Source organism: Watersipora subatra, chromosome 7 (assembly GCF_963576615.1).
Source record: "Watersipora subatra chromosome 7, tzWatSuba1.1, whole genome shotgun sequence".
Lineage (NCBI taxonomy): Eukaryota > Metazoa > Bryozoa > Gymnolaemata > Cheilostomatida > Watersiporidae > Watersipora > Watersipora subatra.
The window spans coordinates 46,669,247-46,684,534 of record NC_088714.1 but is presented as its reverse complement, the minus strand read 5'-3'; the positions used below and the strand labels follow the sequence as shown (position 1 = coordinate 46,684,534).

The following is a 15,288-nucleotide window of genomic DNA, read 5'->3' as shown; positions in this document are numbered from 1 at the left end:
AGAAATTTTAATTACGTTAAGTTAAAAATGAAAGTTTGCTTTTAGGTTTGCTTCTTAAGTTTGTCTTTTAAGACCGATAAAATCCAAATTTATCAAAGTCAACTGTTGTAATGAAGGATAACTCTCTATAACTCCCTAGGATATCTCCCTCTCTGGCAAATGCTAGCGTTAGCTGCTGTTGTATGTATTTAATTTTACATTTTAATTAATCACATTTTCTTGCATTATTTTTATTTGTTGCTTTTTAAAAACTTGTGGTAAGTTAGGACAATAACCAACATGTTCTTTCTGTTACAATGTCTTGTTTTGAGTGTTTTATTTGCATTTATTAGAGTATGGAAACCAATCAATATATATATTTAATTGTTCTATATATAAATAAATTGCACCAACATGCGAGTAAATTGACATACGAGCTCAGTCTCAGAACGCATTAAGGTCGTAAGTCGAAGTATGACTGTAAACACATTAAGTGAGGAATATTACATTTTAAGAAAAACAAAACCTATGTAAACGAGTCAAATTATTGGAAGTCCATCACAAAAACAAAACGGCAGAAGTATGACAAACCCACCCGTTTAAGTATGATATCGATATAACCAGCGATGAGGGCACTGATTTGCTCGCCCTCTGATGTCTGCACGCTGTATAATACATCGTGGTCTCCAAAGTCCAAGTTGAAACTGTTCGGAGAGGCAGCCCATCGTTTCACATGTGTCAATGGCCACGTCTACAAAAAATAACACTTATCATAGAACTGCTGAACATAGACACGGCAAAAACATGGTCCTACTAATACTATTAAAATCCAAAAAGACATTTACTCAAGTTCGGTCGACTATAAAAAACATAAAACAACAGAAATTATCTGCTTTTACCTGAAAATCAAACAAAAGATAAGACAACTCTAAATTGCACACTTGGCTTCTACCTAGCTAATTAGAGCAAAGCATATAAAAACGGTACATATTTCGCATGACTAGTATTGACTGTACCTTATTCATCATATAACAGTAACAACTACAAGTTTGTGTATATTCAACAAGAACATAGATTAATTGAAAGAGTATAACTAAATTATGGCTGTGAGCACTGCTTGTCAATGCATTGTAAATGAAACCGTTACATCACAATAATATTGCGCAAGACAATTTCGAAATGCTAAGTGGCTTAGCACTAAGCGGCTTAGCCTAAGCCTGATAAGGTAAGTATGATATTCAACATTTACTAAATTTCCACACGGTGATAGTGTAACGACACACCCCTATATAATGATGCAATGCCATCATAGAACCAGCCATGATTCAGTGTTGTTGTTTGAAAGCAAAACGCTCTTGTGATGTGTGGTCTTTGTGCTAAGAAAACCGTCTTTGTGACCGACGGCATCGCACTCGTGCGTGTGCATAGGTTTTGCATTCCTGTTGTTTCATATGCAGACATCTTTGTCGTCAAAATACACTGATCTGTCGAATTTTACTTGATTTATCTTAATACTTGTTTTTTGTTCTTGACCTCTTAAAGAAACAACCTTGACCTAAGACATTGCATAACCATCGCTTTATTACAGCGCCCTATGGAAGCATGATCTGCTTGTCAGTTCAGCATAGCGCTTCAGCTCTGACTCACCCAGATGTTGCCTCACTATCACTGTATGGAGATTTAGTATTTAACATCTTGGCTAACAATGGAATTAAAACTTGTTGTTAACAGGGATAACAAGTTTGACAGCTAACTTGTTGTTAACAGGGATAGCTGTCAAACAAACTTTTCAGCAATAAAAAATAGTTGCTTGCAAGAGATCATGTTATCAGCAAAAAATACACAAGCTAAACACAATTCTTCGATTCATTATTGCCCATTGTGCCATTGTTACATTTGTCTTTCTACTTGGTGTGGCAGGAGAACAACTGAGAGAACAAAACAAAGATCTTTATGCGTTAAGATTTGTTTAACGATAAAAACATTTTGCTATACAATTTAATATGATCAGTGGTACATTTAGCAGCAATTCTGTGTGAATATTTCACAGATCTGTAGTGATAATCCAAAGATTAAAATCTGTTGATAACTTCAACCAAACTATCAACAAAAGTGAACTATATCTATTAAATACAGACAACTTAGAACTAAAGCTAACTGAGGATTTTGAAGATCTTAAAAAGTAAGAACACTCAACAGCCGTAATTTATAACATACTGTGTATCTACATGTACATAACATGGACATATATTACATAGACACATGTTTAGGTACCTGAAGTACTTCCTTCGTCTTTTCATCAATTCTTACAATAGACACCTTGTTGACTCCAAATAATCTTAGTGCCAGTTTCTTTGAGCTCTTCATTCTCTCCTAAAGTAGTAATAGAAATGAGCTAGTCATATACCAATCAAACAGATTTTAAAATATGGAAAACCAAATTGAGTTAATATCTTGTAGAGAAAAAGGGAGATAGCGAAATGCGAAAAAATTGTTGTATTTATTTGTTATGCTCGATTTTTATTGCACACGAAATGACTTAAAGAGTGGAAAGAACTACTTAAACAGAAACTGACAGCGTCTGGCTTCTGGGCACACAAATAGACAATCATTTCTGGTATAAAGCCATGTCAACTTTATTATTTCAAAAACTAGACCCTTCAACTCATGCTCTAGCTCAGAAAGATCGGTGTAAAACCAAAAGGCCTGTCACTCTTTTACCAGAATTGTAAGTTGTCCATTTTGTCGCATGCTGCTCTAAGCTGGTACCCTTTGTATTATGGACGGGCAAAAAAATTAGAAAACTTTAAAAAAAAAATTTCTATAAACTAATAATATTTTCTATAAACTATGTTTCAGGTTTATGCTACCTGATATGAACAGCTGCGACTAGCTTCTAAATGCCTTTAATGTTGATGAGCTAACTGTGTTATTATATATTTGCTCTCTAAAATACTCAAATCATATCTCCGATCTGCATGACTATCCATTACATTCCTATTTCCCCAAAGAATCCCCTCCACCTTATACCAAACACCAGCACCTTATTAATCCACATCTACTAGGTTTCCATGCTTTGGATCGATTCGGAGTTTCTTCCACTCTAAATCATTGAAATGGTAAAATCCTAACGGATTTGATGCCCTTTCGCTCTGCAAAATTCGGGCAAAGGCATTCGCAGTGAGGACTAGTATTCGACGTCACAGAAACGCTCATTGCGGATGGATTCAAATTGATAATACTCAGTTAGCTCTTCCCAGGGGAAATAAAAAAATTCCACTCATTTCATCATACTACTACGCGGTAGGTACATTCCACTATGACAAATGATAGGTTGCTCATACGACAATTATGAGATAATTACTAAATTTCATTTACTTTATTCCCTTATTCAATAAATAAATGAACATACCAAATTGTACAGATTCTCACTACATTAGTGCCGACACCTTCCTAGGCTTAAATCTTATAACACAAAAAAAATTTTTATACTAAAAATGATTGTCGTTCATGCGACTTTTGAAGTAATAACTGTATAGCAAGTAATAAATTCTGTTGCTGCTTTGGAATATAGAGGGCAGCAATTTGGAAAACAAAAAACTCTGATTAGGCATCGTGGCTGATTTACTGCAACAAGTGTACGAAGCGTGAATTGAAAAGCGACCATGACCTAAAAGCGAGTCTACCTTAACAATTTGTGTTTTAAGGAGTTCATTGCTAGTCCGGGAAAAATTGATAAAGTGCAACTCCGAATCGTTAGAAAGGTTAGGTGTGAATTCATCGGCAGGGGTAAATTCCAAATCTATTTGAAGCATGGAAACCCAGTGATTATAGAACAACGTTATGCAAAAAGAAATTTTTCTGCCAATACTTAATTGTTTACTTGATTATTCTTTATTGTTTTGTTTCATGGTCTAATTTACTTTGAATGGCACTGACTGGTGATAATAAAGATTATGCCATATCGAGGACTCTGAAAAAACTCACTCTGACCTGGAAAAGATGATGCCATACAAAAGACCTCATTTTGACCAGAAAAAAGGTGATGCTATATAAAAAAGTCCACTTTGATCAGGCAAAAGGTGATGCCATATAAAAAAGCCCACTTTGACTAGGAAAAGGTGAAGTCATATAAAAAAGCCCACGTTGATCAGGAAAAAAGTGATGTGTCTTATAAAAAAGCTCACGGTGACAAGGAAAAAAGTGATGCCATAAAAAACTCACTTTGACCAGGAAAAAGGTGATGCCATATGTTTTGAGAGAACGAGCAAGCTGCGTGTATCTCACTTTTGCCTCGACTTCGTTTAGGCCGTAGAGTTGCCGATGCTCCTGAAAAATCATCTTCTCGATGTTCTTGCTTTTGACGTACTCCTTGGGCAGAAACTCCTTCAATCTATCAGGTACCAATACATATTAGCTGCTTCTCTATCAAATGGGTGTTAGTTAGTGCACTTCAAATAACTGTAAATTTGACAAATTCTTCTTTCTATACAAACCACTTCAGAATAAAATGTTCATTGCTGTTAATTTGAAGTGCACTCTAGGTGTTTTACTTATAAGTATACCTAGAAGGGTGGCCGCGTGACAGGGGTTACAATGCCTATGAAAAGCGCACATTAAGACCAATGTAAACAAAGTTTACAATGAACGACCATACAGGATTGAACCAAACTCGACACTGTTTCAGTTTAATCTCTGATAAACCCGAGCGCATGCATGATCAAGTCACAGGAAGGTCAATTCCAACTCACTCAAGAAATCCAGGCTTGTGTTTTGTTTCCACATATGCACCGAACTGTATATGACACTGGAAGCCAGCAAACTGAATAGCCTCTGCCTGTGAGACTGGATGGGCTCCGTTTAATATAGCATCCCTCATCTAAAAAGAACAATGTTACCGTTCCCAATTTATCCTTTATAGTGTTTATATTGTACATCTCACCTCCAGTCACGGTCATGGCTAAAGGTCTAATTTGCACATATTCAAATAAAACAATGTTATATCCAGTTGTTAAGCAGTCTTTTATGTAGAATTACCAAACTTCAGGTAATTTAAAACACCAGTTTTCTAATAGCTGACCAGAATGTACATGCATATATGGCCAGGGCTTGAAAAAAAAACTAGTCCTGACCAGTCATTTGGTGATGTATATGGAATACGGCCCTATAGGACCTTTAAAATTTCACTTCAATTGTATCAGTTTTCCAATGAGTATATGGCATGTTTTGAAAAGACCATTTTACCTAGAAGATGAAAGCATAAAATTCAAGAAAATTTCCACACTCGGTGCGTTGAATGCAATTTGTATATCCAAAATGTGTAGCTGGATATATTTATCAATAGTTGTACAAAATGAGACAGTTGTGTGTCCAACAACAGTGGAGACTATAGAGCTTTTCAGGTGATTTGTTACAGAAAATTAAACTACAACAACTTAAAGATTGCGGTGATGGCGAAGAGACTGGAGGTCACAATCATGAAAACCAAAAGCCTATCTTATATAAATTAGTGAACAGGGAGTTGCACTAACCTGCACATAGTCTGTCTCATATAAATCGGTGAACAGTGAACTGTAATCAACTGCACACAGTTTGCCTAGTAAGAACCAATAAACAGGGAGTTGTGCTCACCTGCACATAGAGTAAATTAAGTTGTATCGGGTCTCTGGCATCAATATTCTGATCAGAAAAGAAGAGTTTTCTCTTGAGTAGTAATGTGTCACCCTCAGTTACTGACTGCTCCCGGAGTGTTTTTCCATGGTCCAACCAATTCACTGTAAGCCAACAACCAGAAACGATCTAGCCATAGTCTCACTATAGATTCAGGCCATAGAGACACAGTGACACCAGTATGTGAGCGCTTTAGAGTGCCTCAGGTACTGAGGAATTCTATTATACAAATTTACTTCTATACTTTTTAGATGGAGACTTCACCGGATAAGTAACTATAAAATTGATTTCCTTTATCAAGTTAAATAAGTAATGGTTAAGGCAATGGACAAGCTTACAGTCACTACCATACCAGCTCCTACATGGCATGGCAAACAACATGGCCTACAAACAACATAGCCTATAAACAGCGCGGCCTACAAACAACATGGCCTACAAACAACATGGCCTATAAACCGCACGGCCTACTAATGACGCGGTTTACTAATGATACAGTCTACCAACGATGGGCCTGCAAACAATACACCCTACAAACAATGCGCGATACAAACGACATGACCTCCAAACAACATGACCTACAAACAACATGGCCTACAAACAACACGACCTACAAACAAAATGGCCTACAAACAAAATGGCCTACAAACAACATGGCCTACAAACAACATGGCCTACAAACAACACAATCTACAAACAACACGGCCTACAAACAACACGGCCTATAACCAACATGGCCTACAAACAGCACGGCCTACAAACAACACGGCCTACAAACAACACGGCCTACAAACAACACGAGCTACAAACAACACGGCCTACAAACAACACGAGCTACAAACAACACGGCCTACAAACAACACGACCTACAAACAACACGGCCTATAAGCTGCTAGGGACAAAGTCTGCAGGTTAAACAACTTGCATTCATCATCAGTCTGCAGTTTTTTCTTCATCTCATCCATCTTTTTTCTTTCCCTTCTGGCAATAGTTGACTGTTTTTTTAAGGTAGACATGTTATCCTTTTCCTCAGCTGTCTCATATATAAGTGAGTACTCATCGTGGTTAGTTATTCCTTAAAATGAGCAAAAACTTCATGGTTAACAACTCAAACTTACCATATCTTATTCTTATATGAACGGCTATGAACAGCATTAAAATTTGTCTACGCAATCGAGGGATAACAACTTTTTCATGAACTTAAAAGCAGTATTTTTCTAGATCTTTCAGTAATGACTAATCAGTGCAAATAGCAAATAGTTCATTCGCCATCATGGTTTCACATGCTCAAATTCTTTCAATTTAAATGCTGATTCTAAATACCGACTGACAATCAGGCTTGGGGCCACTAGCAGTGCAGTGCGCACTGCACTAGTGCACTGCACTAGTGCAGTGCATAGTGCAGTGCAATTTAAAAATAGAAATGTCTAGTGCAATGCTAGTGCAAATTTGACATGAGTCCCTGGGTGCACTAGTGCAAGTGCACAGTGCAACATAAAATGCTCAAGTGCAATGCCTAGTGCGGATTGGAAACTTTTTCATAAATGCACTAGTGCAAGTGCAGTGCCTAGTGCGACATAGTATGCACTAGTCTAAACTAGATCTAAACTGACTGACGCCAACTTTGAAAGGCTAATGTTCCTTCGGTCTAATAATCATCTTCTCTGAACAATATTGCTTATCAATTTCGCCATCAATATGACTTACTGTTTACATGATACTGGTTTATCCAAGGGTAGATTTTCTTGTTGTACATAGTACATTTATGTAATAAGAAGTGAATTCTTCCATTCTATGCTTGCTTAGTATATTTAGTTATTGTAATTGTAATACATTGCGCTATTTGATATCTGTTGTCATCTGCAATATTTAATATTGAGCATTATTGTAGGTCTATGGTTTGTTTGAAATTTTAGGTGAGGCTAGTTTATTTGACAAATACATGGCTGACATCCTTTGCACGGCTATAATTGTACTATTGCAGTGGATAGCAGTAGATATCTGTTGATTAACAAGCAATTCTTGCAGCTGCTATAGCAAAAAAGCTCATTGGTCTAGTGCCTAGTGAAGTTTAATAGTGAAGTGCCTAGTGCATTTATGATTTTACACTGCACTAGTGCTAGTGCAATGTCCAGTGCACAAGAATTTTTGCTATTGCAGTGCCTAGTGCATTTTTGAATTCACTTTTTGATGCAATAGTGCTAGTGCAGTGCCTAGTGCACAAGAATTTCTGCTAGTGCAGTGCCTAGTGCATTTTATATTATTACTATGCCATGCACTAGGGCTAGTGCAGTGCCTAGTGCACCTTACTGTCGTCTAGCCAACAAATAGTGCAGTGCGCTCAATACTCACTAGTGGCCCAAAGCCTGCTGACAATCTTATCATATCTTATCTGACACTAGTAGAAGTAACTAGTCCTCAACCAACATATTACATCTCGTCATCCACCATTGTATGGTTAAGTTTATGAACTTTCTGTTACGAAAACCTTCAATTCACTATCCATTTTATATTTTTCCATTTGGTATTAAGGAAAAAGATAATTTTGTTAATTACTAATGCTAATAAGAATGTATACGTACAAATGTACATACATACAAACGTACATACATACGTAAATACGTATATATATATATACGTATGTGCATACATACATATATACCGAGTATTACCCAGATTCAAAGGAAAAGGTTGCCCATCAGAAAATAATAAAGTCTAAAGTAAAAATTTAGTTTTGTTTCTTGATTTTCTCCTTTTGCTAATTTGTCCACTCATGTATTCACTGTTATGCCTGGCATCCCATAATGCATTGCATTCTTTTTAGCACGCATACAGATTAAGGTCCGAAGAGTAAAAGAACATGAACATTCAATTCAATACAAATTACAGTCAAACTAACAAGTCTGCTCACCAATCCTAGAGCAGATGACAACCATGAGCTGGCTGACTACATAACTGTCATCTACTTGTAACGTCTTCACCGCTCCATCCAGCATTTTCACCTTAATAATTCTCAGCTTGGATTTGTAGTCGAGGATGTCCTGCAAAAGACAGTCAGCTATTACAGCCACTACTGCTATTACAAATATCTTTTACTTGTCAGCAGTACAAACTAACATAAAAAATCAACTTCAGCAGGGAGTGGCATAAGGGGCATGCTAGACAAAATCCAGGGACACAAAAAGTTAAAGCTTACAAAGGCAGCTTGTAGCTAGAAACAACAATAGTAGATCTATTTTTGGAAGAATATATGCAATTGTTTACGTTTTAGCGTGTCTCGTTGAACAATTTGCTTGCTGTTGTAAAATGAATTTCTAGGTACACGATGAACATTTGAAAAAAATGAATTATTCTCATGCGAGGTAAATTCAATATATTACAGTGTTCAACATTTTTTGTTCATGTTTTAGCAATTTTTTTGCATGCATATCAATTTATACTTATTTACCATTTACCAACTTATACTTATTTACCATGGGCATCAAATATAAGATAAAGAAAACAGTAAAAAGAAGAGAGTCGCTGCATTTATACAAAAAAAAGATAATAGAAAATCATGAAAAAAGTAAAATGAAAAGTATGAAAAAGTCTCGCTCATGAACACGGTCACATTCCATCTAAACATTTGTCATGATAGTCCTTGAAGATACAGCTGAGCCAAAAGACCTCTTCGTCAATTTAAAGAAGAGGTCAGCAGGGAATGTAGAACTAGAAAGATGGCTACTTGTGTGGGGAAAAGGAGAAAGGTATAGCTGGAGACAGCGACAGACACCATAATTATGGAAAATACAGCTTTCATTTTTAATGACCTCTTGAAGAAGGAACCGCGATGAGAGAACTACAAGAGGAGCTTAAGGTATCGTGTTGATTGCTGAAAAAGTTCAAAAACAAGACAGTACATCGATCTGTTGTTTGGCATGAGGCAGATGATGAATTTGTTTGAAAAATTTTAATTTTAATAGTGGTGAAATGGGTGAAAATAGAAGAGAAGATTCCAAGCAACAACTTCATGAAGGATCATCTCCTTATGCCTGTCATTTCAGCCAATACCAAATAAAAAATTTAGGGTTGGCTGGTGCACTGCTCCAAAAAGCCCGAGTGCACTCAAGACTGACAAGAAAAATGCAAAAAAAACTCGCTAAATCAATGCCAATGCCGATGTTGTCTCACCCAACAATTCATAGTTCAGTCTGATCAATTATACATTCTCCAGTCTTCTAAGGTAAATGAACATCTTTACTCATTACTGTATTCAGCATGTTTATAATTTGTCTTGTATACGTGTATACATCTACAGTGGCTTAGCTAATTCTATGATGCGCGGTGTTATTACAGGGTTTGATACATTCTTATATGATACACAAACCTTGATGTATATATGAAGAATTATATAAGACCTTTGAGTGTTTTTAGTGTAAATAGCGTCTCTATTTACAAAATTTTCACATTATGGGACAACTTTCACCATGAATTCACTTCATAAGGAGAGGTACTGCTGTATTAAGTTCCCATAACTAACTATAGGAAAGTACATGAGAATGCACATCTTGGAATCTCTTTTATCCACACATAATCCCATCCTATTCATGCGTAAGATTTTATTTAAAGTTGTTCTGCATTTTTAATAAAAGAGAACCATGGAGAGATATAAGTTATCAATTGTGAAAATATGGCTCATCCAACTTTGAACCTTACTACTGAGTAGTCGAGTGATAATATCCACGCCAAACGCTTAAAGGGGTGGTCACACGAGAACCGAAACGAACTAAATGACGCAAAACGACGTCGCTGTCAGCTGTAAACTGTTCGGCCGAAGACATTTCTGGCCGAAACGAACCATTTCGGTCCTGCTCGAAATTTCTTGACCGAACCCTTGCTCTTATTGGCTGGTTAAAATTCTAGAGAGCAAGCGTCACATTTCTCCTTACGTGCGTGTGAGCAAAGTTAAAAAAGAAATGGGACGATACTTTTATTTCGCTAAATAAACAACATGAAGCAATTTACGACAAGGCTCACCCGGACTTGTGATTGTGTTGCATAAATGTAAGATGTTGCACCTAAGTTTTGCATAAATGTAAGAGAATGGTTGTGATTTTCTTTCGTGTAGAATATGAGTAATTTGTCATACTCATCCTGATGAAGTATCGTTGACTGATTTATTTATGTAAAACCACAGTGCTATGATAAGGACTGTTTTTGTTTGTTATGTACTCAGCATAGAAAAACATTCATATGTTAATAAAAAATATGATTATGTTGATGGGAAGGGTTGGCAAAATCTTTGTATCGAGTGATTTATTTTGAGCAGCTGAACGATCTTCTGATAAATCTGCTGTGTAATTATAATGTATAATTGTTCCTCAAAGTTTTTTGTTTACAATAGAAATATTTAACTCAAATAAATAAAAACTACCAATGAAACAGTGTCCTGTTTCTATACGTATGGTATCTAGGAAGAGGAGTGACTTCGGATGTCGTGTGACATGTGCCACGAACCGAACCAGCCTCCGAACCGAACCTACGTCGGTTCGGTGCTCGTGTGACCATGCCTTTAGTCTATCCTATGAAACTACCGAACGGCAAGGAATTACTGATGCTACCTCTAAATGGTTTATAGTGGAGCCGGACTGGAGCGAACAACGGGAAAAAATTAAGTTTTAGAGCGCTCTACGAGCAATCCATCACTTGATTCACCCCACTATTGGTGGATCATTTGATGTGACAAAAGCAAAGGTGTGCACCCTGTTGCTCTTTGGTTTTAAATGCCTTTTTGTTATCTGTGTACAGTTGATTATCTATTTTATTCAGCAACAAATGCAATATATATCAAGTTATTGACAATCTCATACACCTAACTTTAGTGAAAACCAGATTGTAATATTTGTACTGCTGTAGTTTGAACAAAAAAGGTAAGCAACTTTCAAAGACCTTTAATTAGGGCTAGAAATTTAAAACTTTCAATTTAAAACTTTAAAATTTCAAACCTTTAATTAGAAATCCCACTAAAGTGTACCGACCCACAATCTTAATTGTTTATGTGATTAGTTCTATTACAAATTGCATGGGCTGCTCATATAATTTGATAGGGACAACCCGTGCAAGATTCAAATAATCTTCAGGCATGCCAGAGGTCTATGAACCAACAGTAAATATTTCCTTCGGTCTTTCTCAAGGTACAAGCAGCCTTCAATTATCTTTCATTTTTTCAGCTACTGCCAGAAAGAGTAGATCTAGCTCAGTAACTGTCACAGAGCTCACTATTACTGGGTTTACTTGAATCAGCATTACCTGGATATTTTAAATGTTTCTATTCGTGTTAATCAAGTGATAGAAAAAAGCTTCTAACTGGATAATACGGTTTTAATAATGATATTCTATTTAAACTAATTAATATTATTCTTATGTATGCTTACGGAAAAGGCAGCTTACAAAAGACTAGCTAAAAGGTTAAATGATAGCATTTTAAAATTACATCCACTTGTAACAGTACAATCATGATATTTCATTTTTAGCAATGATTTTGATGTTGGAAGAACAAAAAAATTTGGGACAAAAGCACTCGCAATGCAAGCTCTCGGCTGTGACATAAGGCAGTCATCTTTTCGGCAAAACATACACATATGATATACAATGTCATCACACATGATTATCCAATGCATAAACACGAGACGAAATCACATCTGTTCGCCGCCATTTTTATACATTTTCTTCAATTTAGTAGCAACACTACATCATTACGGTTACCTAACATGGCAGATAACTACAATGGTAGATAATTATAGGTCAAAGTAGATTCCACAGAAGAGTCTGCAATGCGTTTATAGGTTCCACATTAATTTCTGAACGTTGGTCACAGAAATGCACCAGTTCACTTGCGCATACATCTGGCGGAGTGTGCTAGCAAGAAATACTTCCTTCATGCAAATTGAAAATTTTAAAAATTGTCTGTAAAACTTTGCTATTGTTGAAAGTCCTCTGTTACAAACCTATTAACGCATGCTCTGCTTTCATGAATATAGATTTCAAGCAGACGATATCTAGATAATCGAGTTCAAAAGACAAGCGATTTTGATATACAGTGATCCCTCACTACTTCGCGGTTCACAATTCATGGCTTCAGTACTTCGCGAGGTAAAATGTTTCCATTAAAAAATAACAAAAATGAAATAAGTAAAATAACAAAGATACACAAATTTTTCTCATACTCTTGCCCAGTGAGATCCTTCCGCGAGCGTCATTGTGACAGCAGTTACCGTAGTTTGCCGTTTGTTACATTTTGTAAACCATAAAAAGTGCAAAGCGCTTGTGACATCCTTCATCATGCCTCTTAAACGTCATTGACCCTCACAATTGTCTGATAACCCTATAAAAAGGAAAAAGCTAACAATTAATGAAAAGTGACCTTATTAGCTATGGGTTTCTAGTTCGCAGGTTTTCATTACCAGAGGGGGCGCCGGTACCGATTAACCATGCAAAATGAGGGACTACACCGCAACAATATAGCATCACAGCTGTACGGTTGATATTCTGCAAAAATGGTTAATCTTTTTTTCCACTTTCATCACTTGAAAATGTTGATAAAACCTGGTATTTGGTCGAACTTACACAAAAATATTACTGAAACCTCGATCTGTCATATTCTAATCTGCTGCTGTTAACTCAACAAAAATTTGTGCTGTCAGCTAACCTTCAATCAAGCCTTCACAAATCTGTGCACTAACCAATTTTGTATATCGTATAGACCAAACACTTGAAACTTTTTTTAATAGTAAAACTTTCAGAGAAACGCTGCTCAATACAGAAAACCAAGATTAAGCTATGTAAGTCTTAGCAACACTTGTTCACTAAAGTACAGTTGACCCCTGCTTCTTCGGACTTCACTTGTGCGGATGATTGTCCGATGTGGCTACGTGTGTCCGGAGAATTTTAACTTGGACCGATAGGTGGCTCTCTTGGAGCTACCTATTGATCCAGGTTGACAAACCTCACATGTAAGGCGTGCGCATGGGTCTCCTGCCACAGGGTTGTACTGAGGAAGTATTGTACTGCAATTTGGTTTGTTACTATTACTGCTATTGATATTATAACCCAATTGCAAATATAACCATATTTTACTCTCTCATGTATACTGTATACGCATATTGTACCATAATACAGCCTAGGAGTATGTATGCGGAACAATATAGACTGTTTAATATACACTCACAGTATATTAAACAGTTATATTGCAGTTAAAAGTCATAATTATAATTAAAAGTTACATATATCGCAGGTATAACCATATGTTACTCTCTCATGTATACTGTATATGCATATTGTACCATATTGTAGCCTAGGAGTATGTATGCGGGACAATATAGGCTGTTTAATGTACCATACAGTAAAGTACTCAATCTTTAATGGCCGGAATTTTTCAATGTCTGGACATGGTACAGTCTGTGTGAGTTCAAACCAACAAGGATTGTCTGCACAGTAATTGCAGATATCAGGAGGTAGAACAATCAATTGATATTATACTATTATACAAATTAATGGAACCCATTGAATCTGCAGCTATGGCTCAACAAAACTTACACCGTTCCTCAGTAAATAATATTCTAATGAACGAGAGTTGTCCAACCATACTCCTTTCTTTGGATCTTCATCGGAGAGAAAGAGGCCAAACTCTTGTGCTACAAAGCATAGCAGCACGTAAGTGTATCCAGTAAGGATCAAGCTGCCTATAAAAATGTGGCATTGCTGTTCCCACAAACTAACAAATCAAAATGAATGGTTACGAATGGCAAAAAATTCAGAATAAGAAAAACTCACGATTTCCCTTGTTTGCCTCTGGAACTTTCTGTCTGATAAAATGGCAGGCATCAAAGACCAGTAAGCTTGGCTCGAACTGCATGGTCTTCACCTGACCGCTGCTGTCTATTCGAATCTTCAGGGAGAGGGTGGCCATGATGCCTGTGCAACCCTAGGCCGACCCTGCCCTTGAAATCTGACTTATGTGCCCTACCCCTCAATCAGACCTGTAAAAAAGAAACCACATAGCTGTTTCAGCTGCAGCAATTGAGTCATACCTTATGTTATGACAATGGGTTTGCTTGTGATGACAACACAATTGAATATGTCATATGGTCAGGTGTGTCGTGGGGAAAAAAGGTGCGTCAATAGAAAAAGTTTTGTGACTGATTTCATTGCCTATGGAGGCAGTAAAGGCTTGAAGCCCCCACACATTTAGAAGAAAGTCATAAAGGTGCGTATACACCCGACAATGTTATTGGAGTCGTGTTTCCACTAAGAGTGTTAGAGTTGGATTGGCTTCTATTCCGTTTATGATTTGAAATACATTTTTGCAAAGACTTTACATCAAACCAACTTGAACTACGATCATACAAAATGGATCACATTTTCAGCCAATGAAATACAACATCGATATCCATTGTATTTGCTTTTATTTTCGACGATATCGACATTGCGAGATATAATTGGTCAATTTCATGTTGTACTCCGTCAATAACTGCAGTCAAAAGCAGACAAAACTGGTATACAGCATTTTACCAATCTTGTGTTGGCGACCAGAACCAAGATGTTTTAAAAAATGTATTTCGTTTTACACCAAACTGACTTTGTCCGCGTGGAAGCAACTCCAAT

General features: G+C 36.6%; 1 protein-coding gene across 1 annotated transcript in view; it reads right to left on the bottom strand.

Annotated features, from left to right (window-relative positions):
- LOC137399676 (talin-2-like) overlaps positions 1–14,593 on the bottom strand; it is a 72,580-nt gene extending 57,987 nt beyond the window's left edge. Inside the window, exons 1-9 of the mRNA XM_068085863.1 lie at positions 14,458–14,593; positions 14,221–14,318; positions 8,558–8,687; positions 6,572–6,721; positions 5,611–5,753; positions 4,731–4,858; positions 4,204–4,372; positions 2,254–2,352; positions 575–730 (exon numbers count right to left, since the gene is read on the bottom strand). Of these exons, the coding sequence (XP_067941964.1) occupies positions 575–730; positions 2,254–2,352; positions 4,204–4,372; positions 4,731–4,858; positions 5,611–5,753; positions 6,572–6,721; positions 8,558–8,687; positions 14,221–14,318; positions 14,458–14,593 (1,209 nt within the window). The remainder of the gene's footprint in view (positions 1–574; positions 731–2,253; positions 2,353–4,203; positions 4,373–4,730; positions 4,859–5,610; positions 5,754–6,571; positions 6,722–8,557; positions 8,688–14,220; positions 14,319–14,457) is intronic.
- Between the last annotated feature and the right edge of the window lie 695 nt (positions 14,594–15,288).